Source organism: Haemorhous mexicanus, chromosome 4, assembly GCF_027477595.1.
Source record: "Haemorhous mexicanus isolate bHaeMex1 chromosome 4, bHaeMex1.pri, whole genome shotgun sequence".
In the NCBI taxonomy this organism is placed as follows: domain Eukaryota; kingdom Metazoa; phylum Chordata; class Aves; order Passeriformes; family Fringillidae; genus Haemorhous; species Haemorhous mexicanus.
Window position 1 is genome coordinate 65,440,615 of NC_082344.1, and position 27,519 is coordinate 65,468,133.

At 36.8% G+C, this 27,519-nt stretch overlaps 1 protein-coding gene across 1 annotated transcript in view; it reads right to left on the bottom strand.

The window, feature by feature from the left end:
- The window catches only part of JAKMIP1 (janus kinase and microtubule interacting protein 1), a 140,681-nt gene that overhangs the window by 78,030 nt on the left and 35,132 nt on the right, over positions 1–27,519 (bottom strand). The window contains exons 2-3 of the mRNA XM_059845201.1: positions 15,898–16,092; positions 2,782–3,056 (exon numbers count right to left, since the gene is read on the bottom strand). Of these exons, the coding sequence (XP_059701184.1) occupies positions 2,782–2,910 (129 nt within the window). The 5' untranslated portion in view covers positions 2,911–3,056; positions 15,898–16,092. The remainder of the gene's footprint in view (positions 1–2,781; positions 3,057–15,897; positions 16,093–27,519) is intronic.

Genomic DNA, 27,519 nt, shown 5'->3' on the forward strand with positions numbered 1-27,519 from the left:
TCAGCACACCACCAGCAAGACCAACAATGATGCACATCCAAAAACGTGCAAACATATCCATTTTGGATCAGGTAATCCATAAACATGCAGTAAACAACTTCACAGAAAAAAATTCTTTACACGGATCTACGACCAATGAAACAAGATGTACTAGGAAAATATGTACAAAGTTTTGAATGTCTCTTGGGTAAAATTTTATTTCAGAGAAAGCAGAATTTTTCAGGCAAAAGTATGGTAAGGCTAATTTCCATTTGTGATGTCTCTCATCAATTAGAAGGTTCCTTCTCAGATAAATCATTAATATAGGCATATACGTGAGGGAAAAACAGTTGAGGAAAATTAAATTGAATAAATTGGCCCCACAAGAGTTTGTTACCTTTCCTAATACAGTTCATATCCCATGGGTCACAGAGCTGTCTGTTTAGCAGCTTCAGTACTTCTCTCTTACCTATATTTACACCAGTAAATAAATCAAATTTACCTAGAATTGTCTAGGTACAGTTTTTTTACTTTTCTGATACCAAGAAATAATTTTTCTTGGTTTTGTTACTATTTTTGAACTACAGTCTAAACAGGAAAAATCTCTATGGCTTTGATTTACTCATCTTGTCAGTCAAGTCTTCCTGTAACTGCTGCACAGACCAAGAGTAGGCTGGGAAATAAACCACACGTTCAGTTCCAGTTACATGATTTACAGCAAGAACCACAGCAAAGATGAGGGAAAGAGGTTGAAGACCTCCTCCCCCAGCTGCATCCTCACAGAAATGCACTCCAACACACTGCAGGATTTACTTCAGACTGCAATGTACACTTGGTAGGATTTTAGAGCACTCTGGCTGTAATTTCTTCTTTCACAGATTTCGTTGTGAGCTCACCCATTTCTCTGCATGCATATGTGCACTGTACACATTCTGTCTCCAGTAACAACCTCAACACATTAGAAAATATTAAATTTTTAAGCTGAAGAAAGGTGAACTAGAAATCAAGCTGAAGCAAATTCTATACTGAATATAGTGTAAGAAGACTAGTTACTGAAAATATTCTTGCAGCTGTCAAGGTCATGTACTTATACCTCATTCTTACTTGAATCAAGAGTTAAACTTGATGCTCTTACAGCTAAAGACTGGAAGTGAATCAGGGCTAAACTCTTTCTAGTGTTCATGTAAATTTTTTTTAACCAGAGTTATTTAATCAGTCAAATTTAATTCATTCTTCTGTCCAAGGTATAAGATAACTTTATGTGCTCTTTTTAATGCAATTTTAAAAATCACAATAAAAATCACATCCATATTTCTGCATATAAAGTTATTCAGAACAAAATAGGAAATAAGATGACTAAAAAGAAAAATTTACTAGTGTAAATGTAATCTACCATCGACTCAACTCTCCAAGCAGAAACACTGAGACTCTAAACACAGTGAAATAATGCAACTTACTGACCTGTAAATTATAAAGGGCACTAGCCACTACTAAATTTCATGGTGTGTGGTTTTAAAAAGCTTAAGTAGTTTGTGCAACTTGTTTTAAAATTTCTTGTCACAATATCAATCAACAGCAAGAGAAGTTGGATGAGAAAGCGAATAGCAAAGCTCCTGACTTATCTGTTAATTTATCAGTACCCCTGACCCATAAGAGATTTGACTTTTTGCTTTAGTCTGTGAAGAAGAAAAATTTCCAAGGCAACACAAATTTAGTTGGCTGATATTTTCTGAATCTATTGCATCATTCAAACACAAATTAAGGCTTCATGATTTTTTTCCTCTGTAAAAATAATAATCTAAGGATTACATTTGTGATGGGTTGTGGGTTTACTTTGTAAATTAAAATGCAAAAACTAAGAACCTTTAAAAGCTGAGTACCACACAAGGATGTTAATGAAACTGGAATGTACAGAAATGTTGTTGTTCAGGTGTTCCACATTTTACACCGATTAAAAAGAAAAAGGCTAGAACAAAATCCTTTATATAAAGAGAACACATTTTCAGTGCATACCTTCTCCACTTGGTAACTCTTTGAGACTCTTGCAACTACAGTATCCCCAGTCAAATACTGCTAAATCCACCTGCACATGGATTATTCTCCAGAACTGCCTTGTGCAAAGTCAAATGCACTAACTGATTTTAATAAATAACAGAATATAAATAACCTTACTGGCTTATTCATATTTTGAACAACCTACAGAAACATATAAAAGTAACTGCTAATCTTCATAAATACAAATGTATTTGATGAATTAATATTTGATGAATCCTATGTGTCCTCCTGATTACCTTAATACCAGTTGAACATATGCTAGGTAGACAAATATTGATGAATCTGTTTCATCAGCAATCAGATGCATCACTGAGTAGCTCAGAACAATGCCACACATAACCTCAGCAAATCCAATTAGGACTCCTACACAGACAGTTTCCAGTTAATTGATATTCTTCATAGGCATTAAAAGTGACATGAAAAAAGTGCTGATATTTGATTTTGAAGACAATTCTTTTTACAACATACAATTTTCAATAAGGTCAAATACAAAACCCCCTTGTCAGTAAGCTAATGCCATTTGTATTGTTGTGAATGCAAATTTCAGGGTCTGGATGTTTGGGGATATTTAGTCACTTTTGCACAATATTTAAAACAATTGGCACCAATTTTAGTTTATCAGTGGCTCTTCTGATTTCACTTCTCTGTCATGTTTTTCTTTTACAACTAAGACATTTTAGTATCAAACTCTGCTGGTTTCTAACAGTGCTGCTGTTAAAAGAATGATCACAAAATAGAGACAAGTACCTTGGTTTTTTCTTGCTGAAATTCTATCTGGATGTTGGTCAGTTTAGCTCTCAGCTCCTCATTAGCAGCTTGCAGGGCTTCAGTCTCCATGTCGGACTTCTCTCCCTTGGCACGACTTTTCTTTGACATAATTGTTTTTGAAGTTTAAAATAAAATGTTTGCTCCACACTGAGCTACCAGCCAGTGCTTTCTGCTTTTAGCATTGAAGAGTTGTGCAGTGGTCAACAAAACCTTTCATACCAGTCTCTGCCATCATGGGAGCAGTCTCTCATGGCCTGGAAGAAGCAAAGTGGTAGGAACAGAATGAGGCTACAGCATTGAGCAGAATCAAATATCAGATTTAACATCCATTTTTAAGGCACAGTGGACTTCCTTGAATTATACTATACTGCATAATGTACCCGAGTTTGAAAGAAACAGATAAGAAGTTACATAATATTTCACCATCTCTAAACTCTATCCACTGTATTCTGATATTCACATAAACAGAAGTGTTAACAGTTCTGATGACTATAGCATATAAACAGAAATTATATCTTATTCAAGACCTGACTAGAACCATGCTCAGAATTCCCAAGAGGCACAGAGAAAACCATAAATTAATTGAGGTAGTGTTTCAGTGGGAAGAGTTTATTTTCTGTAGTAAGAAGAAAGTATTTTTCTCCCTAATGTATCATTTATAATGCATAATTGTATTATTCATAATTATCATCGAGTTTTGCATCATCAGCACCTATTAAAATAGTATCACAAAACTGAAAAAATATTTAAAAACGTTTCTTTAAATATCCTGTCAATAACCAGCTTATGTTCAGGGCTGATACTGTTTGAAAAGCTGCAATGGAAACAAGAAAGTATTTAACTTCATTTTCATTTCCCAGTATGCTCTAGGCTTAAAAAGTATTCAATTATTTAAATCAGCTTTATGTAATATTCAAGGAGAATATCACTAGCAGACAAAGAACACTAATTCTGATAATTAGGAAATCCCATGATTAGTTTGCTTCATGAGTAGTCAGTATAGAACTTTAATCTGTGATTTTTTTTTTCCTCTCTGCTCTTCTCTAAGAATAACCCAGTGCTCTACAAGACCAAACTGTGGAACAAGGGCTATCAATGCTGAACTACTTTCCAAACCCATGTTCTCTGCACATTTTTAAATATTCACATAATTTCATCATTAAATTTTTCACAAAGCAGAAAGGTTCCTACTTTAAAACTGAATGACATTACTGGAGTATTATATTTCCAAGAAAATTTTTATCTAATTGCCATCAAACACTAAGCTGATCTTTCCAACCTACTACTGGAGATGGGGAGTTATTTTGAAATTGTATTAGAATGAAAATCCCATGCATTCCTTAGCACATACTTTCTAAAGAGTTAGTGACTAATACCTCAGGTGTGTAGAGAAAAACTTAACACCTCACTTTTATGCTCCTTTTCAAGCACTGGTAAAGTGGTGGTGAGTTAAATGTCTTTCTTAGAATGACAAGCCAAATCAGATGAAAAGTGAACAGAACTCAGGATGCCAAGTCTCTGTTTTATTATATTCCCATTGAGTTCTTTCATTTGTAAAAAGCAATGAAAAAAAACATGAACTTTATCAATTATTTGCTGAAGTAACTTAAGAGAAATTGTTGTTTTGCTGTGCAATATCTGATATCCTTCCTTTGAAGTATAATGATTTATCAAGGTATCTATTCAATAATTTTTTTTTGTTCCTTGTATTCATTATATGAAGCATTTTAATACACAATCTGTGAAAATAACAGGAACTTAAATAAATTATAATTTTTTTATGTATTAGACCTACCTTACAAAACAAATAAACACTGGTGCTATAGTGATTTTACACATAGTAGTTGATTCAAAAGAAACAAATCAGCAATACTCTTACAGTAAATTTTTAAAAAGAAACTCTTTGGTGAATAGAAGAAATGTGAGGAATTACTGTTCTTAATAAAGTAATTTCATGCTATTAATCTATGGAGTTTCTATGATGCTCAAATTACATTTAATTCTCAAATTAGCCTTAAAACTAGATAGTTCAGCATTAGTCTTTGAAGTACTCTTTAAAATTAAAAAAAAAAACCTCTCAAGGCATTGCTCTCAATGTTTTTCCTTTAACTCTCAGCATTTGAAAATTGTACTTTTCAAGTAAAAGAAAAGCTTATATCCAGAACCTGAAGAAAATCACCATCTTTTCTTATAGGCATTGAGGGAAGGAGCATGGGGAGGGGAGCAAAAGCACCATCTCCCAACCAAACTAAACACAATATAAAAACTCAAAACAAAACAAAATAAACAACCAAAAAACAAACCAACAACAAAAAACAAACAAAACCCAAACAAAAAAAAAACACAAAACAAAAAACCCACACCAAGAAACAACCACCCATCAAACTGCATTGGTGGGCATAAAAAGAAAATTTCCATTTTTACTCTTCCCTGGATACATCTTCCAGCCTACCTATTTGAAAAGCAGGAACTATGGCAACACAAAGCCTCTCTATGCACTCAGAGAGGCACACAGCCCAGACACACAAGGGCTGAAGCAGAGACTGCATCCTGATTCCCAAATGAAAGGCACAGAACCAGTGAGTGCCCAGATTCCCTCCTATTTGACTTCTCAAATTTGATATTTGGATAAAGGTCAGGTTAAAAACAAAAACAAAAACAAAAACAAAAACCACCAAACAAATTGCAAATACAATGAGAAAAAATGAAAGAGAAAACACTCCACTCTAACAAAATTTTACTGATGCATTTTACTGTTGTTCAACCAACAACCTATTTATTAACTCCCCATATGTCTGCTGAGAGGCAAATTTATGATGCCACCAGGATACAGTCCCACAATCACTCCATGACTAAAAATAGCCAATTCCTGCACTCTGAGTTCTACACACTTCTGGCAACCTTGGAATCATTTGAATGTACTTTATATTTCACATCAAGAAAAAAGATAGGAAAGAGAAATGGGTTCTAAAGCACGAGTCAGGTTTTCAGCAGTCTCTAGAACATACCAAGTTTCTGACTTTACTTGATAGGTATAGGGACAACTGTCATTGAAGAAAAACAATAAAATAAATAAATTTGATTGAATCTGGATCAACTACACAATAGTTTGGGGGATTTTTCTGTAAAGGATCAAAATATTTAACATGATTTCTCTTACAGATGTTTTGGGAAATCCATTAAATTCTTCGCATACTAGAAAATCAATCAGCTGAACAATGCCCTTCCAATTTTTCTTCTTCCAATTTTTCTTCTATTTGCTTAGCAGATTCAAAGGATGCTTTTTATAACTACCTCAATCTCTTCCCTGATTTTATCAATCAAGACAACAAACTATGTAATTATTTGCTTTATGACTATTCTAGATGTTAAATATCAATGAAACGTAATAGAAAAAGAAAAAATCAGTTACTGCAGAAACATGAAAGTGAGGCATCAAAGAATTTTAATTACATAAGGGTAAGGGAAAAAAGGAACCCAGTACTTTCTACTGAAAAGGAAGTCAGTTTAAAGAAATACAAGTCTTTAAACATTATCCTGTACAAAATACACAAAAATATGGGGAGGATTATATCTGTCAAGAGTGAGTCTTTCAGTAACAAACAGTAATCAACAGGAAAAGTAAGTAAACCCATAATATCAAGTAATAAATATGGATAACATTATAACATGATAGATTTACTAAATTATATCAACCAAAATTCTGCATTCCAGCCTTATTTCAGACTTCAACAACATTACTCAGCTGCAGCACAATTTTTGGAAGGTGAAATTGTCAATGAGTCATCTCAGCTGAAACACTAAGCCATAATTCAGTTACTGGAGGGAAATAATAAAGCTTCTTCATCTCTCCACTGCACCCCCACATAAAGAGTGCACCATTCAACTTTTTTAATTTCAACTTTATCTGATAATTCTGCACAGCCTACTGCAGCTACCCATAACCCTCATTGTGCTTGTGAACATGAGATGTAAGTACATTCTCAACATAGCATAATTCTGTACACTCAAGAAATATAAAATAAATTTTATTACCATAGCATCTGACAATAGTAAATGCAGTGGACACAGGTACAATGTTAATTTCAGGAGTAACTTGCAGTTCACCTATGTTATAGTTTAAAAAAACAGTGACAATCCACCAGTGACTGTATGGGAAAGACAGCATTCATAGCTGCTGATGCCCATGGCACATTTCTCACAAGGCTCAGATGACCTACATTTACTGCTTCAATTCTCAGTTCTGTGTAATAAAACATGACTGAATGGATAAAAGCAAAAGAACCTCTACAGGATTGTAAAATAATACTCATCCCGCCAATACATCTAAATGCAAATTATCAATACACTTTTCTAAGTATATTGTAGAGTGGCCACCCTTCTGATAGCCCTTTGTAGCTACCTACAAAGGCAGGTCTATTTCTGTAACAGTAGAACCTTTGAGGGTTACTGTAAATCATAGCCCACTTAGGGAAATACAGAGTTTCCTTACAGCAGAACACTTTGTAAATGTCACTTGATTTTTTGATGGATAAAACCTGAAACAGCTTTGTTGTTAACCAACAGCCTACATTCATTTTTCCAGATTCACAGCCTAAAGTCCTGAGCCATTCTTGCTTTAATAATATACATGATAGGGCCACATTATACAGAAAGCAATCACCAAGAAACTGTAAGCATTTTTTCATTGCTTTTTTTGCCAGAAGACCTCAAAGTAACAATCCTGCAGAGCCATGTGGAACAGAGCTTTCCTTGGTGGAGATTACAGAGTAGCATGAGTCAGGCTTTTATGACACTTGCTCAGATTTCCACAGCAGGTGCCATCCCACTGATGAGCACAGGATGTGTAAAGCACTCAGCTCTTCAGGCCAGGTTAGTAATTGCTTCCATATTTTTTTCAATGGCATCTCAGCAAAGATGTACTGTGATTCTGTCACTCCACATCTTTCAGAAAATTCCCAATGCCCTCAGGAATCAGTATCCAGGTTTTAACTTCCCACCATGAATCACTGCCTTCCAGGTCCTTATACAGCATTTGATAGAACTAATTTGGCAAGTTCCTAAGTGAATTTCACCAATGTATTCATTTCTCTTCAGTGAATTGGATGCTTGTGATGTGTTCATCTGTTAAAACATATGCAACTAAAATATGTATACAAGTCACTGGGCACCAACATCCCAAAAAGAAAGAAAAAAGAAAAAAAAAAAAGAGTAAGCATTTTAAACTCACTTAGATGCTATGCACTCACACAAATGTGTAAATGTGTGTGTATGTGCTAGTAACCACCATGTGACACTGAATTTTTATTTTTGATAAGTACTACTACATGCCACTGGATAGCATCCAGTATATTAATAGGTTCATTCTAGTGAAATGACATAAACAGCCCACCAAAAGCACCCCAAAAATCTAGCTCTTAGTTGAAAAGGAATTGCCACAAGTAAAAAGGATGTCTGAGCCAAAGAGGACACAGCACGAGAAAGGGATCCTGCACCTCCCTTCTGCACTACACAACACTCTCATACACTCAGAGTTACTGAAAACTTAGCCTGAATCCCTTCTCAGAAAGCCATGAGCTTGATTCCAGGACTTTTTTATTTTTAGTAAATAAAAAATATTCACTGACTTAAATGAATGTACATTATTAATATTTACCCAATTTCACTTATAGCACTGTTTCAAGGATTTACCAAATCATTAATCATTAATATTGGTCTATTCGCCCTATTAAAACACAAAATGCTACAAAGAGGAGTCCTGTGACAGACATAAAATAAAAGAGACACTAGCACAGAAAGGCAAAGTTCAAATGCAACTAAAAATGGTAAAACAGAACCCTGCCTCCACAACCTTCACAACTCAGCTCTGTTACACAACCACAGTGCTTTAGGGTCCTGGGTTCACTGCAGCTCCAGAGAGGCAGCTCTGGGCAGAGCTGTTCCCCTGATCTCTGGGCCAATTCCTTTCTTTCCAGCAGGGACAGGAGACCTGACCTGATGCCTGCAGTCTGGCACGGTGCATCAGCCTCTGGACCTTCTCACTGTGCCCTGGGTAGGAGAAGGGAGATCCCTGTGCTCCCACTGAGGAGCAGCATCCCCATAATAGCAGAATACTTAAGAGCAAAAACAGAAGAAGGAAGAAAGGGCAGGTTACAGCATTGCTCAGTTAGGGCTAGATAAAGGGCAAATACAGAGACAGATTCTAATATCTTTATTGACTATCACTGACACCCCACAAATATAATCAGCCTGTCAAAGTTGGGCTTTTGGATTATGCTGGACCAGTTTTGTTTAGCTACTCTCCTGATTTTTGCAGGAAGCTTCCTTCAGGTATTTTTTTAAACCCATCTCTATTATTATTTTTATTTTATTGTAAAGAGATAGAATAACTAAAATCTGAAACTAGAAAAATTTAAAATTCAGGGACGACAGTGTGTAGAAAATGTGCAAGGCAACTGACAGGTTTAGGGGAAGAGGTTCAGATTCCCTATTTTAAGCCTCAAGAGAGAGAGGAGGAACCTCAATGAGAGAAAACCTGGGGTTGTCTAACACTTAATTGCATCTTGAATATTTATTATTTTGTAAATCAATAGGATAGACTTGAGAGGTCAGGCAAGTGTAAGGAGAAGAAAAGGTGCTTCTGGATGTGATTAGTTACCAGCTGAACAGTAAAGCAGAAGGAACATGATTTCATTCCACTGTCTCTGATCTCAATAATTATTTTGTGCTGTTGACCCCCTTTGCCAAGTCTGTAAGCTATCTCCTGCTGTGCCAGGCAGCTCACACTCTCATCTCACTGCTCCAGCACAGCAGAGGCACACAGCTCTGTGCAGAGCAGCACAAGCCCATCAGTCAGCACAAACAAAGAATTACAAAACTTCTTCACCTACCAAGGGATGGCTCAACTTTCACATAACTTCTCATTAAAATCAGGACTCTTGGCCAAAATGAAGGTATCAGCCTAGTCAAGTAATACAGGAAGACTGATGAAGAACTTGCTGCATTTTTTCCAAAGTTCCCATCATGGTCCATTTTTAAAGCCAAGTTCCTTAGTTCCTGAGTTCAAAGTCAGGATCTACACTACAGAACTGGCAGTGTTGTTGCTTAAATTGTGAAGACTGATAGAATTTCCAACAAGGTATCTGCCTGTGCTCAAGGATTTAGGACCTCGACCTTGTGTTTGATTAATTCATCAGGACTCCTGCTCAGCTTCAGTGTTCTTGAACCCCAAGTGCAAATCTGATGTCAAATCTAACTGGATAATTATTAGTATTATCTTACTGGCATCAGGCTAAGGCTTGATGGATTTTGGTTGCATCTACAGTTCTGTCTCAGATGCCTTGTATTTTCTCTACCAAAACACTTAATCTCTCAGTAAAGTAGGCATTACAGTTCCAGAAAGGCTATCAGAAATGTATCCTGAGGACAATATTATCAAATAAGAGACTAGATACATGTAATGAGAAATGAAACACAAGAGACCTAGAAAGAGCCTGCAATTTTTTTTTGCAGGAATCATCAAATTGAGTGTCCAACAAAACTGCAATTCCCTCAGAAGATCTGTTAACCTTTTCACAGCAGTGCTCTGATAATCAGCCAACTAAAACTGGTATTTCAAATACTGGTATTTGAGTGAATGTTCATTGCAGTGAACAGAGTTTAAGTCACTCTGGGAACTGGCTGATGCAACTGCATCACCTGGGATAAAGTATTTTAAACTGGGTGTTTCAGCCAGACAGGAGCTTCCTTCCCCTCTCAGCCCTCTGAAAGGGAGCTGAGCAATGGCTTCAAATACAGGCAGTAAAAAGCACAGCTAGATACTAACACAGCAAGAGCCTGGAGACAAACTTTTGCTTCTCTCTGGTTAAACAGGACAAAGACAAACATGACAAAGCACAAGAAAAGCACAGAACAGAAACTGAACTCTTTGTGCAACCATCTTCCAATATCCACAAACAGAGAACGCTTCACCACCGTGAGAAGACTACAAATAAAATACCCTTCTGGTAACTGCCAGCAAATTTGATTCAAACCATTCCAGACTTGCTGGAAATGTTGTTGGCAAGTTGGCCACCAGAAATACAAATGTGCTCTCAGAAGATACTAAAAGTTGAATGTGGCAGCCATGAACAGTTGCAGAAAATATATTTATCCAGGTACAGGTATCAACATCATAATTTTAAGGACAGCATCCCTCAGAATGTTAAAAAGATGCATTCAATCATGTTCTTTCATTAAAAAGAGGGAAACAGGCAAGTAGATATAAATATCAAACTCCAGAAATACTCTGTGACACAGCACTATAGACTGTGACACTTTCTGTTGTCCAGGTTGGACTGCCCCAAAGTATTCTGAAGCTCAGAAATTAATCAATGAACAGACACACACACACACACACAAACACACACACACACACATATGGAAATAAAGCTTCCTAAAAGCTTCCTAAATTAGGGATAATGTTAGACAGAACCAGACTACTTGAACATACAACTCTGAATGCTTTAGTATGCAAAGTGTACATGTAACTTATGGGGCAATCCAATTTATGGGGCCACAGCACTGCTAGCAGTGTACCCTAAACTGCTGAGTGCTGTCATAGTCAAGCTGATTTGGACATTTAGGGGGACTAAAAAGTGATTTTTTATTCACTCCAAAGAAAACATCCTGTCTCTTTACCTATGTAATGTCTCTCCTTCACTGAGAATCAAGATTGCATTTCACTATACTGCTTCAGAGAGCAAATTGTGAAGATGCTACAAGTGTTTTGCAGAAAGCTGAGGCCAAGACATGTCACCTAAAGCTTACAAAAGTCCCAGTGGTTAAATGACAAATGTTTATGCTTCACTGCTTCAGAACACAATCTCCTTCTTGCCTTGGTGCCTGCAAAGAAGGTTATTCTCTGGAAGGTCTAAATGGCTGCAAATCATCTGTGACCATAGACAAAAATCTTTATTCAAGTTGTATTATCATGTAAATTTGGCACAGTTGCAATCCTGTCTATGAATCCAGTTGTGTAGAAATATGTTCATACAGTTTCTGCCATTGATTGAACTTGGTGTTCAGTTCTGTTCCTCTTCCCACCTCATCCCCTAGAAGAGGTGGCTGAGGGAAGCCTCAAATTTAGGGTGCTGGCAGTGACTTTACAGAAAAACTTAGTCTTAATGAAGACTCAGTGGAAAAATATGGAAATAGGTATTGCCAAGAACTATTCTTTCTACACCATCTCCCTAAACTTGAGGTGAAAGGTTCCTTTCCTTTAAGGTTAACGTTGTCACAGCTATGGCAGTAACACTGTAATTTTTCACCTCCTACATAGCAAACCTATACTAGCAGAACTGAAAGCTTCATGTAAATCAGGACTTGGCTGTTACCTGTGTACATTGCCCTTGCACATGAAAGGGGAAATGCTGAAATGCTGCCTGTTTCAGTGAACAATGTGAAAACTGGGAGCTCTTAAGTGAAGCCATGCTCATTCCCCTCCCAGGGCATATATATTCAAATGCCTACACTACAAACACATACTATTTATTAATTTTTTTTTGCAGTAGAGGCATCTGGAAACATCAGAAAGATCTTCACTAACACTTCCCAAATGTTGTAAGGGATTTAGAATTGAAAACTTCTAGATGTTTGCTTTGAGATGTGCAAGTCTTCCCCAGTAAATAAGAAGGCTATGTTTCCTTTCCTTGTCCCAGAGTATGCATTTTTAATTCTTACCCTGATTGTTGGAAGTTAATTGAAATGCCCAAATACTTTCTGCCTCCCTTCTTGTACAAAATCCCACACTTTTTTCTTGTGTTGTAATAATGCAGCACAACTGTATAAATACAGTATGTGCAGATGTGCACAGGATAGATTTCCTTCAGAAAGGGTAAATTGTAGGTGTTGAGATTAAAATTAGTGTCCTTCAAGATTTTTCTCCTAGAAATCAACACTCACACAAAGCTATGCATAAAGCAGGATTTTGTCCACATGCATACATATACTGCCATAATAAAATCACATTATCAAAGCTACTTAATATTCAAAACACCATTTGGAGCTATTGACATTACAAATTAATTGAATTGAAGAGCTGAGAAAAACAAACAAAAAGCTAGAAAGAAAGAGAACCATAACTAAGAGAGAGCCTATTTATGAAGAAAAAGCACCAGATGCTGTAAAACTGGTTTATCCTAAGGATTCTCAGAACTGCCAAGTTTATGGGCTCTCACTACTGTTTATTGAATGCACAACACACAGGCTACAGGTTTCTCACAGTTCATACCTTTTTTCCCCATTCATACTCATTTATGAACACACAAGGAGCTCCAGAAAAGACTGAAGATCTGTTGTGCTTTAATACTGGACAGCAAGGCTGATTTATTTGAGAGCCCTTTCCATGGTGTCAGAAAAGTCTGTTTAGTTTTCCTTTTAAGACCTCTTGCAAACACTCAGCACATAGATGATTACTTCTAGATGACTAAGTGCAACGTCCCTTATCTTATCTTGACACAACCATAACCAACCTCAGACTTATCTAGTGGTGAAACATGTGTGGGAATTCTGCCAGCAGCTGCACAGCCACCAGCCACCCAAACGTACTACCTTGTGACATTTGCAAGTAAGAAAAACTCTTTAGAGACAAGCATGTTATAGTACTTGTTTGCTGTGTTTGGAAAATAATGGATCTGTAATCATGTGGCAGTGAACATAAGTAATACTTGTATAGAGGATTAGTCAGCACAGGTTGTTTGTTCAAAGGGAGTTGAAAGCAATACCAAAGTTTATCTGAATTTAATTTTCAGTATTCAGAGAAGGAAAGAAAATATCAATCTTTGATAGATTCCATGATCAGTCAGCAAAAGAAAGAAAGGGCCATTTAAAAAGATGTGCCTGGTCCTATTGCAGGGCCAGGCATGCTGCAGCAATCCTAAATTTTCACAGAAGCAGCCAGCCATTCTCTAGAGCAAAGTGCCAGCTCACAGCTGCATGATAAAGCAGCACCATTCCTGCATGAATGCTTGTGTTTGCACTTCCAGTCTGAGGAGACACTTGGAAGAGATCAGGAATAGTCTAGACAAATAACAAGACATTGACGTGCAAGAAATATAATCCAAAAGAAAAACAGGGACCACATAGGCAATATTTTTTCCCATAGCATTGGGAAAGTGTGCATAGGCAATCCAGAAGACGAAAACCCACTGTGCAAATTTTCATAAGCTAGTTCCAGCTGTTAGGAAAGACACAGATAATTGGCACATGATGAAATCACTTTCCAAAATACACTAGCTGTTGAAGACTGATGTTTAGAACACTTCATCTTTATTATGCAGAGTCAGCTAAACAAACTATTAAGTCTAAATCAATTTTTTAATCAGTGTTCCACTGTTTGGATGTACACAAACAGAGCAATCTAAAGTACAACAGGGGGATAATAATCTTTAAAGAGCATCCTTTTGAAATTAAAAAATTAAAATACATTTACCTTCCCAGAAAGCCAAGTGATAATAGTCATCAGCTGGGTTTAGAGTGCAGCATTTTAATTCTTTCTAAAATCAACATCATTTACTTTCTGTTATAATTAAGTAGATGTGTAAATAATCTTTTTAGATAAATCTATGACCAAAGTTCCTCATGCATTTACCACAAAGTGTTAAATCCAGTCAGAAGAAAAAGATGAACTACCCTCCCAGTAGGGAGGGTAGTAGTCACATCAGTTTATCTGTTTAGTAGTCACATCAGTTTATCTGTTGTCCCCAAAACAAATTTAGTTACAAATTAGAAATCACAAATGAAAATAATTACTCTCTATAATGAAAGTTAATTACATTAGCAAATATTAAATTATTTTAGACACTGTTTTTCAGTCTTTATGTTTCTTTATAATGACTACACTATAATGAAATTCTGTGAAATGTTAAAATCAAAGATGCTACAATGAAATAGTAGCTGTACTTGAGTGTCATAGAAAACAGAAGGACCCTAAGACTCATTCTATATCCTACATTTTTTACTTTATTCTTTCCTTCTTCATGACTTTTTTATTAACAATTATGCATTCTACAGCTGTCAGTTCCCACAGCACTTGCCTTATTTAGTGTCATACTTTTCTATTCAGAGAAGGAAGCGTTCACCATGCAGTACACTGAATATAACAAGGTGTATTTCAAATCAAGCAAAGTTTGTGAGTAGCAAAGAGGCAACAGTTTCAATATGCAAACTACAAAAGAGCCATTGGGAAAGGATATTTCCTGGGTTACTGCTGCTTTTGTTTTCTTTCTGTACTACAGTTTCCTGGCAAACCTCAATTATATTCTCAATATCTTTCTAGATAAAAATGTCTTTTTCTAAGGGTCAACAGCATTTTGCTGCAGAAAGAACAGTTACACAGAGTGGGGGTTTACTATTTCCTAATATTTCTAAGCCTAGTAACTCTGTCATCACTGCAGGACTACCACAAGATGAAGATACCAAAAACTGGGCATGGAGTTAAACTGCCATCCTTACCATACTTCTGTAATGGGAGGGACAGCTAATTTCAAGATGATCCTTGAAGCAAACAAAATATTATATATTACATTATAAACACATAAAAGTCAGCAGAAGGTTGGGAAAGTCTGTCAAAAGAGCTTAGCTCTCCTGACTGAGACCAAGGCAACTAAAGCCCTTCTGCTTTACTAATGGTGACAGATACAGGTGAGGTAACACAGTGCTCAAGTCAGCAAGCATATGATAAATACAAGACATTAACACCCTTCTGTACTGCACATCTTAGATGTCATGGGTGGTGGTGGTGGGGGGAAACCACTTAAAAAATTAATAAAGAAATCACAAGTGAGAAAATGTTTATATCAAGAATCTGTTCAGTGAATCCAGAAAACATCTCTATAAAGAGAACGAAAGCACCTCACAAAAAGACAAAAGCTTCATTCATTTGATTTATTTCATTGCCTGCAAAATCTGGTTGTGTTTAGAAATCTCTCTCTGTACAAAAAGAATTTCAAACTTGAGGCTTCAAATGATATTGTCTCTAATAAAATGACAGCATCATATCTGTATGGCAGATTTATTCTCTTCCTACCCAACCAACGTGCTGCCAATGCACAGTACCTTTCTCTTGTCCACGGGTTTCTGAGGCAGCTGTGTTTGATTTTAATTGAAAGAGATGAAGACTGAGCAGCACCAGCAGCTGAGTCACAAGCTATGTTTGTTCTGGAACTTTCCACACCACAGCTCCTAGTCCTGTTGGAACGTTCTCCTTTTCATCAGCAAGGAGGGCTTCCAGAGCAGTATTAGTGACATCATCTGTTAAACAAAAGAAAAGAGATTTAACACACATCAGATTTCCTTAAAAGCTTTGATGATAGCAATGCAATGGAAATTTATTTACACAGGGTAACAAAAGGTAGCAGAATAAGGTATCATATAAAATTGCAAGTGTGGAATCTTCTCTCCATTAAGAACACATAAGGATTGGTGGCCTTTCCTGGATGGTCCTCAGGGAAAGCAGGATGGAAGCTGCTAAGCTCCTTGGCAACTAGAAGAGGTCAATCCAGAATGTTACCTCTGTTTAGCTAACACTAAATTTGTATTCCATTTCAACACAAGTTATTGGGTTTTGGGATGCCTGAGTTGTCATGGTGGCCACCTATAAATTGTCACATGCCATGAAATTGTCCACTGCCATGAATCTTTGTAAATACCAAGAGTATACCAACATAAGGAAGATATCACGCATCATATTGAAAGGAGGACAAGACTAAATTTTAGAAAACCTGAATTCTGTTCTTGAAGGCAATGATCACAATTTCCTTTCTGAAAACAAATAATCAAAAGACAATGGACAGAGCCTTGATATTGTCTTGCTTCATATTTCTTTATAATACTTCAATGTATTTTGATCACAATGTATTTTGAAACAACAGAAGCATTTGAGTTTTTGTTGATGTTTGCTGCCTGTTAATTTGAATTGGTATTTCCCATGCACAGAAAAATTTACAGAAATAAAATTATCACTTTGGGGATATCTTCATGGAAAATATCACTCTGAAAGCATAATGACTGAAAGCAATTCAAGTTCCTTAATGAGTATCATTTACCTCAGTTTTCCTAGAGTCTCTAAACACCTTTAACTACACCTTTCACTGCAGAATGAAAAAAAGAAAGTAAAAAAGTACTAAATCTTCTGACTAAAAGTACTAAATCTTCTCTTGGTATACCCCTTGTGTTAGAGATTGAGGACAAGTGAATTGAACAAGCCAAACAGATTTCAGCAATGTCCTAAGCAGATATGGCCATGTGGGGGTCTCCAAAGCAGAGAGCTGGCAGGCACAACACAGAATAGGTCAAACTCTTTGCCTTTTGGGCTAGGGAGCTGGAAGCCAGACAGAATTCCACAGTGAACCATGCTGAAACACGATGGATATAACTATTGTCATGTGCAATGTTCACATCTTCACAAAAAGAAAATATTACACATAAAATACATCAGGATTGCATCCAACAGTATCAGTCCCAAAAACAAAATAATTTCAAAACTACTTCCCTTGCTGGGTAATCCTGCATTTCTCTCTAGGGGTTTGTTTAAGGCAGCACCATGTATTCTGTTGTTAGTGGTTTAAAACCTTAATCCTTTATTTGTTCAATAAAGACAGGCATCTAGGTAGTATTTAATGGAGAAAGGAAATCTGCATACTCATTTCCTTAGGGCCAAATTCACTGCTGTGATAGAATACTTTTGAAAAGGATGAAAGTACAGCTAGGGCCACATCATGGCAGAAGATCAAAGTGCTGAAACAGCTTAGTTGGCATATTTAAGTAGCACAAAACACTGGAAAAGAGAAATTCAATTTATTTATATAGTAACAAAGCTCTTCAGGCCAAGCACTCTATTTCTTGTGACATCAGATATGTCTCACTTTATCCCATCTTCACCATCCTTTTTGAGTTGCCCTATTCTTAAATATTCCAATATTGTTGTTCCACATTAAAATTTTTGCTTTGTTCTGGCCTTCAGTTAGAAATCTGAATACATTTGAAAAAATGGAAAGAGAAGTTTTCCCCAAATTAATATGCAATAAAGAAACACCTAAAACAAAGCAAGAATTTACTTGTAAAAGGCAAGTAGACAGCAATCAGGCCAATGATAACAAAACAGACCAATACCCACAAGACTCAAAAGGGAAAAAAAACCCAGAAAACCTCCAAATTCCAAAGTTACCTGGGTAATTTGCTTACATTGAAAAATGTACTTATCTTTTAGCATATCTACTAATTCTATAATATCAATTCTTCTAAAAAGTAAATGATTTGATCCTATAAAGCTTATTGTCAAGATTAAGTTTTTTTGAATGCTCTAGTAGACTTGGATAAAAATATCTTTTCTTTTTGGCCAACTGTCCTCACTATATAACAAGAGTAGTGTTTAAAAAAGCTTTGAGAGAAGAATGAAATAGAGATCTAGAATGTGTGTAAGTTACAGTCATAAGAGTAAATAAAAAGAAGTAACATAATAATTTGAAAATATCTGCTTCTGAAAGTGGATGCTTCAGTAGCATAGCATATGAGTGAGATTAAAAAAGAAGATTAATTGGCAATAAGTCTTGCAAAAACTGGGGCAAATTTGAAACATTTAATTATGCCAGTCAGTACAACTTGTTAGAGGGCTATTCACAGCAAATTACCAGCAACCACGGGAAACTACAACCTAATAATCCCTCAGTAATCTTCCTATAGCTTCTTAAAAGCTATGGTAATACAAAAATAACTTAAAATAATTGGATACTTAATTTCTCATTTCCAGTAACTGCTAAACTAAATCTATTTCTAATGGTGGAGAGGACAGATAAAGAGGGGAAGCTATTACTGTGGAAACACATCTGTTAATCTACAAACAAACAGAGCATAAACTACAGCTGTTCAAATTCATTCACAATTCAGAATATACCACACACACACCAAAAGCACCTCCAAGAACCAAAACTATTACAGAAATAATTTGACAGATGAGCTATGTTTGATACATTACTAATTTCACTCAGTGCAGTGAAATCACCGATGGGTTCATACCCTGTAGTTATGGCAGCAATTGCTAAATAAACAAAGTTGATTCAGTTATGTTCTTTATCATATAATGGCTCTCCAGACAAAATACAGTGTTACAAAAATGAAGGGTCTTCTCTGTTTATATGGAAATAAGTAGCAACACTTGCCAACATTTCCCACATAGTTAGGAAAGGATGGAAGGAATTGGAGATTGTTCAGGTTTTTAATCACAAACTTTAATACATAGAAACTTTGGTCAAAGTTCTGTTTCTCACACTTTTACCTCCATCATTTCAGGCAGCATTGCATCTTGAAAGCAAGTTTAAAGGTAAGAGAATAAACACTGATGCCAGCCTCCATCCTTTCCTTGAGATTCCCAAAATAGTGCTGAGACTAATCACTCAGGTTCTCAGAGATTTTTGCCAGATCTGTTCACATGGGGCATCTTAGTCCATTTAACTAAACAGAGAGCATTACTTACAGAAGTTTAAAAAAAATAGCTACTGAGGTGGACAGCTAGTTTAGATTTCTTAGAAAGCAGAACAGCTGAGAACAATTCCTCTGACAAGTGGGGTAATGTGTACAGTGCACATATGCAGGGTCTGTGGACTATAAGGAGTGGGGATCTCAAAAGAACACCTTGTTCAGTAGAAGAGTGGCACAAAACCTTCCTTCTGTCCAACACATCTCAGACAGAAACAGGCAGGGCCCAAGTATAAGCCCCAGAGCAGAAAAAAGAGCAATCATCCTTGGCATATGGAAACAGAAAAACAGTTTCCCTGAATGTTTGGGAAGCCCTCCCTATGTCTTTGTACAGCTGATCCGCATTTTGAAGACTTTTTGAAAACAAGGCTTTTTGCTTTAAAATGACTAAGCATAAAACAATACTGACCCAAATAAAAGGCAATTTCTTTGGGAAAACAGTGCTGAACACATCTGTGAATTCTCTGCAGTAGTTGCTGGAGATTTCAGTTGGCAAATGCTTTGTAATAAGAATATGAACATTACCACTGGCTTTTTGTCAGAAGTTATTCTAATTGACAGCTAGAGGAGGAGGGGAAAGGGGTTCTTTCATACAACCAAATAGTAAAGGACTAAAAAAGCATATTTATTTTAAAAAACCTATGACATTTTACTATGGTGCCTCGTATTCTACTCTAAAGCTTTCCATCTTTCATATTAATTTGATTTACAGCTTTTTAGGAGATCTATTTGTCAGGCATAAAAAATACATGCAAGGAGACTGCATCTTCCCCTTCCGGCCCCTGTGATACTTTGGTACCAGATTCCCTGGGATTTCCAAAAGCAAAACCTTTATTTACACATAAATAAGTGGCACAGATGCAGCCCTTCATGAACAACTCAACGTTTTGACAGCCAGAACCTGCCAGCAACAAGCACTTATGGCCAACATACATCACTTGCTCTCTCCTTTACCCATTCAGTGTCTGCCCAGTACACAGAATTACAACCAGAAATGTGCTGCCTTCTGCTGTGGCTGCACCAAAAGAAGATTGGGAGGAAAGAAAAAAAGAAGGAGACAAAAAAAAAAAAATAGAAGAAGAAGAAGAAAAAAAAAAAGGTATTAAAACAATCCCTTGAAAGCAAAGACAATCTAAAGGGAGGCTTCAATGTAAATGCATCATGGCCCAAGGAAGAAATAGCACAGCTCATGCCACAGAGGCACCTCCTTTCAACACAAAGACTTAGCAGCAGGAAAATACTGGGGCATGGCCTTTGTAGACCACTCTACATATGAGCAACATACACTCTGAAAAATGTGCAACTACAATCTCCATTCTTTACACAGTGCACAAACTTAAAGAGCACAACAAGACTTCAGAAGCTTTCTCTTCTTATTTTTAATGCCAACTTTGAAATTGTTATAGCTAAAATCAGACATGACAAGCAGCAAGTTCTTGGCTACAAAGACATCTTTCATTGCTACCAGGGAATACTGATGAAAACTTTCCTGATCTGTTTTAAACTCTTTATTGCAAAATACATCTTTGGTGGACAAAACACAGAACTTTTATTTGGATACTAGAAGCAATGGAAGGTATAGAAGTACCCATTCTCTTTCCTGCCTCCCTTATGCTACATCTTTCTGTTTTGGCATCCCCATAATAAGGAAACCTTTGGGATCATTTGAACTTCTGTCAGCAATGACGGACTACCAAAATAAGGTCAACAATTCAAATTTGTTCCTATGTTATTCTTTTTGCCTTGCTGCAGATTACTATGCCACAATTCCCACATGGAGAGCCTACCAATGACTGAAGCAGTGCTTTCAGAGGAATTGGTATCATTCCTGACACCTTGCTGCTTTAATTGGATTGTCAATGCAAAGAAAAATCTTCCCATTCTTTCTCCTTTTCTCTGAAGTAGGGGGCAATAGGGATTCTTGAGCATGTGTTCCAGAAGACTCTGACTTGCTTCTACAGTTGATGTAAACCATAAAACACATTTAGAAAGTTAGCTAATTACAGTGTTTACTAGATTTTATATGACAAATACTGTGTGCATACAGCAGGACAGGGTTGCTTTTGCATGAAGAATTAGGCAAATCTGTATTCTCTGTGTTACATAGTGCTTATGTGTAATAGTCAGGCAAAAACTATTTCAGTAATTAAGATGAAGGGGATGAAGCAGCAATTGGAGGGAAAGCTATCCATATGAAATTATGTCCTTTAAGCCTACCAATAATTAACTAATAAAGTACTGAATGGCATTCTGTATTCATTAAATATCAAACACACTAAGGCTTTAAAAAAACATATTCAATGTGCTTTCAGTGGGCATGGCCAGAGACTACACAGCCTCACAAACACTAAGAGCCAGTCTTTTTATACCTTTAAAAAAAGGGAAAAAAATAATCAGTCAACATAAAATGTTTTCTCCAACACAGATTTCTTTGCTGAAGGCTAAGAGTGGTGACACCTCTCAGCCTGTTTACAAATGTTTGTGGGCCCTTTTTGCTTCCAGGTCTGTCAAAGGAGCCAGCCTACTCCCTGGAGGCTCTCCCTCTCACACAAAATAAGCTTATAGACAGGTTCCATACAGAAAAGTGGTCTTAGGCTACTCAGACATTACAAAAGAGACTATTCTTTTAGGTTAAGATTAATTTTTATGTTACCATAGGATTTATACAAATGGAGCAAAGATGGGAACAACAAGTTTTATATAATCATCCATAAAGCATCATCTTAAAAAGTATAAAATTGGGGGGTCTAATACTTCAGTAGGAGCATGTTGAGTGCATTAAGAAACTTGAAGGAATTTTTTTTTCTTTATACAGTCTTAAACATCAGTGATTTTTGATTACTTTTAAAAACAAAATAAATAATGCTCTTCAACACACTCTCTTTAGTCTTTTCTGACTGATGAACTGATCCAGAGAGAATTTCCAGCCATGCATAGGCTTCCAAAATAGTTCTGTGTAAGTCTCATCCCCTGGCTTGACACCTCTTGCTCTGCCTGCCTGTGCTACACCAGCAGGCAGTCCAGCTCTGTAGGCTCCCCACTGCAGTGGGACAAGAATTGAGGCAGATGTTTTGCCATTGCTCTGCTTTGCTTTGTGCTCACTGGCAATGCTTTGCTTCCAGATCAGTTTCAAGTTGCTGAGTAACAATTTTCGTCCAGCAACCAAACTTATTTTGTCTTGCTCTTATCCAGCTTACTCACAGGCATGGGCTGGTGCAGTGAAGGTTTAAAAGACCATTTTTCTTCCCTACCCCCACACACACTGTCCAGTGCTGCTTTACCAAAGGGATGTAAGATCACCAACACACTCTCTTCTTCAATATTTTAGATACTGGAGATTTTTTTCAGTTTTAAAGCCTGAACAAGGATTCCTCATACATCTGTCACTGGTAAAACAACTTCATGTATTGGCATTTTCCTGCACACAATGGAAAAGCAAAGTTTTCACCCTCCAAAAAGAACTCCTATTTTTCCAATGGGAAACAGGGCCTAGTATTCACCAAATGTATTCCAACAGGGCCTAGTAGTTACAAAATGCAAGTCCAATGCAAGATTTATTAGGCTATTCAGGCCTTTTAGCTTCTCTCACATATGGCTTGTTTATTTGCTGTTTTACCTCAGCAGTTCATGCAGTAGATAAATATGCATGACATTCATTTTACATTTATATGAGTACAAGCAAATACACACAATGGCCTCATAAAGAAACAAATTAATCCCTAAATCTGAACAACCTGAAATCTCTTTCCTATATCTAAACTGAAAATCTTTTATGCAAATGCTATTAAATTATCAAACTTAACTTAAACATGATTAATTTAAAAACAACAAATTTTGTCATCACCATTTGCAATCAGTTTGAAAATTGCTAAATGTGACCATTGCTACAAGTAATAGTGTTCACTTTTAATTTCCTTGTGTATTTTAAGAAATCTGCACTGTGTCATAACAGTGATACTTCATGATATGAGAGCTATTTTTCAGAGTTTTGACAAACTAGTTACAAAACTCTTCTTTGCAGCTCTGTGGTAGTCCTTCCTTTTATAAGCTTAAAGGATCCTTAAAGCTGCAAGAAAACTTAAAATATGTTTTTCAATAAGGGAAGATTTGAAATTAGTACATTTAAAATTTCAACCCAAATGAAAGCCAAGTGCTGTGCCAAGGATCTTTGCCAGCTGGAATTTGGTGTCATGTGAAAAACTGGAAAAGTATAAGATTTTGCCTTACAGTGTTACAAAGATCTCATAGCATCACAGTCTTTCCTTTAATTTTTTTCATTCATTTTAGACAAATTCCTGGCTTTAGGGGATGGCCTGTATACAAACACTTGTAACTCAATAATTTTTGGGAAATTAGTTCAATAATAGGCAGATCAGTATATAAACAGATCAAATAGCTGTAAATCTAAAATATATAGAACAGCATAAAAGTATCTGTCAGGAGGGAGAAGATAGGATGTCAAAGACCCATTACAGAGATATTCCACCATAATGCCACTATTTCTATTTCTAGATGTATATTCCTAAGGACAGACTTGTATGTATGTACATAAGAAGCCATATAAAAGGTTAAAAGTAACATCAGGCTGAAAGAAATTTCATTTTTAAATTTCAGTACCAGCTTTTCCTATTACTCTTTTTTTTTTTTGAACAGAGGCCTCTTAATTTTGAATCGGTGTTGCAGGGTCAACTGGAATATGCTCTAAAATCCAGAAAGGTCTTCAGACAAGTTATCAACCCTCCATCCCAGCTCTCTCCTCTCTGTCCCTTAACACAAATATCCCCACCTCCTTTTTTATTATTGACACACAGTGCCTATCATAAGATTAATAAAGCAAGAGACAAAGGAAATCATTTACATCGAATCTGCAGCTTCAGTGAACTCCTCACCCAAGGATAAGTGAGCAGGCCATTGCTGGTGCTCCTCCTTTGCAGGCAGTGTGTGCCAAGGAAAGAGGTTTACACAAGGTCACCCAGGACTCAGCAGCAAACTGTGGGGAAGGACCCGGGGCAGCCCAGCCCTGGGCTCCGTGTCAGCCTCGGCAGCAAACCTGGGCTCCCAGACCCATCAGCTCTGCTGAGGCACAAACTCAGGGACCTTTGGTTTGTAGACCATCAGCAGTAAATGCCTCAGTTCCAACAGCAAAGTTACAAATGCCTGTGTTTTCTCTATGAAGCACACAGCTGCTGGGTGCACAATACAGATTTCAGAATGATAATAAAAATGACACGAGCTTGTACATCTGCAAATTCTGTGCTTCTCAGTGCTCTCGTGCAGATTTTGACAAAGACTTACCATTTAATAAGTATCAGAATCCAGACAGCCTATTATTCCACCTACTCAAAAATGGGATATTTTTCTGTTCAGAAACAGCATGTTAAAGTGATTTGCAGGAGATGGTAAAAGTTTCCTTCTCCCCGAAACCTCAGCAAGTTCAATTAAACAATGACAAGCGTAACAGCTTGAAACGGGCACTGTTTGATACAAAGACATCACTATCTCTCAGTAAAGGACCTCATGCTAGTTTTACATGAACAAAGAGCTGCTTCCAATTAAAATCATAGTAATGGGGGATGGGAGGAAAAAAAATCAGCCCAAATACTCTCCATGTACTTGCCTTTATGGAACAATTACCCAGCAATGAAGTGACATCCTTGTCCAGCCATTTTGCCAAGAGCCCTGTAAGGGAGTGCTGTAATCTGTGAGCATGATGGCTGCTAAATTCTACTTCTCTGTTAATTCCAGTCCAGTTATTTACCCAGCTGAATCCTCACTGTGAGGTCTCTACTGTGAGGATTTCATGTCTGATAATGGCACATTTCACAACATACACAATTTTTACAGCTGTTACTGAAAATGCATCTTCCAGTCAAGAAGTATTTAGATATTCAAAGATGGAAAGAGATAGCATGATTTTTTAAACTAGGCAACCAATATATGCTTATAAGTGCAATTTATCTACCACAGATTTTTCAGTCCCTAAGAAAAAATACTACCTGTCTCAGTTACTCCTATGCACAGAAAGACCAAAGACTTTTGGTATTCTCAATTCAAAACATTCAGTTCTTCACTAGCAGCACCAAAGTCACACCTCACACGCATAAAGGAAAGCCCAAGACTATTGATACCCAAACTGCAAATTCAATGTAAGTTTCTTTTAACATACTAGATTATATTCTTCCTCTGCTCCATCTTCCCATTCTACAGAGAATGAACTCTCTTTTTCCTATTGAAAACAATATCTCACCACTTCTTCCTATCCTCTTCATTTCATTAATATTTTTGTTTGCCATGAGTATTAAATAAGTTTTCTTCTAGAGATGTTCTGGATGACATACATCTAATTAAAGTCAGAACAGGTCTTAGCTCAGAATAAGCTGGTCGTTAAAGGCGGCCCCTTGTGTTTCAGACCTAATTAAAAAGCTGTATGCCCAACTAACTCTCTCACAGCCATCAGCTGGATTTAACAAAGGCTAGGTGAGTGCCCCTGCCTGCAGACATTGTCTTGCCAGTGTAAAGAGACAATGATCTCTCTTGAGGAGTAAACACCTACAATCAGAATATGTGAAATATGTTGGAGCAATTTTGGTCATCAATGAACAGAAAGACAGGAAACCACTGAGCTGTATTTTGACAGGGCTTTGCCTTCCCTATTGCATCATGAAGTTCTGCTTCTAGCCTCCCTAGCAAGAGCTGGAAATACCAGCTGTGAAAATCTGAGTGTCCTAAAAATATGGCTGCCATGGCCTTCTCAAGATACATCAGAGAAACTAATCTTTTTCCATAAAGTAAATTAAAAGTAGAAACACACCTCTCTAAGCCTGGTGTCTGAAATCCTTTTTCCTTCCTCTCCTCACACATTTTTCTCCTATATATATATATATATATATATATATATATATATATTCACATACACACAGCAACACATATGCTGCACACCAAAACAGAATGCTGTCATTAAATGACAGCAGAAATGGCTACAGTTTTGGCAGGAAAAGTTCATTTCTGGGATGCATAACAGCCTGGTCTGAGCCTCTGATGCAGCAACTCCACCAAGCATTTCGTTGGTGCTCACTAAGGTCAGGAAGAACCTGAGCTGGAATGTGCAATATCCCACTTTCCACAGCAGTGACACGGGGAGGAGGCAGCCTGAGGGGCTTGGTGGACACAGGACATGCCCTGGTAGGGTGGGGTTTTCTGTGTTTGTCACTCTTCCTGCAGCACTTCAGAGATTTGTTCACACAAACCTGCAAAATCCCCACCTCTGAAGAACACGAGTATGGAGGCCAGGAGCAGACACAAATCTGCTTCTCACTCTCCCACAAGGGAGTTCTCATTATTGTGACATATGCTGAGCTTAAAATCCTTGCTGTGCTGACTGCACTAACACAGCTCAGCTTGTTTTACTTTGCCAGCTCATGAAGTTCAAACTCAGCATCCCTAACTGCAGCTCAGTGCTGTTCTGACATTTCCACACCTGTGCAGAGTATATATATATTTTAAAGTAAGTTCCAAGAGAAATTTGCTTCAAACTTGTTTGCTCCGTAACAAGCTAATTTTGGTATTAATATTGCAATATTATGTTAAGTGAAATTCTTTGCAATACCAGACATCCTGTCCCAAGTATTTTTTATTTACAATTCAGTTGAGACAATTTATGTCATATAAAATTATTTGCAATACTATCACCTCAATTGTTTTTCTGACAGTTAAAAAAATTAATCTATTTTTCACTTTTTGTATAGTACCACCTTTAATGAAAAGCATAAATTAACCATAGAATCATAGAGCACTTTGGGTTGGAAGGGACCTTAGAGATCATCTTGGTCTAACAGGGACACCTCTCACTAGACCAAGTTGCTCAAAAAATTGTGCACTTATTTACTAACTCTAACTTAAATACTGAACAGAAATATTTAAAAAACTTCTTTGTCCAGTTTCAGGTTTGTTTCTTGGGTTCCTCTTCCTTTGGTTTTCCCACACTGGATAAATCATTGGTTTTATACCACCCTTTTTTTACTGTGTATTTAAATAAACACCTTCCAGTAAATAAAGATTTAGATGAAACAGACTCGTGCTGGAGTCAGCAAAGACTTGTTAGAAAAAGAGAACTAAGATATGCATGCTACTACATCAAAGTATCCATATTTATTAGGCACAATGGAACAGTAAAGGCAAGGAAAGTGCAACCATCAGCACAAGTGC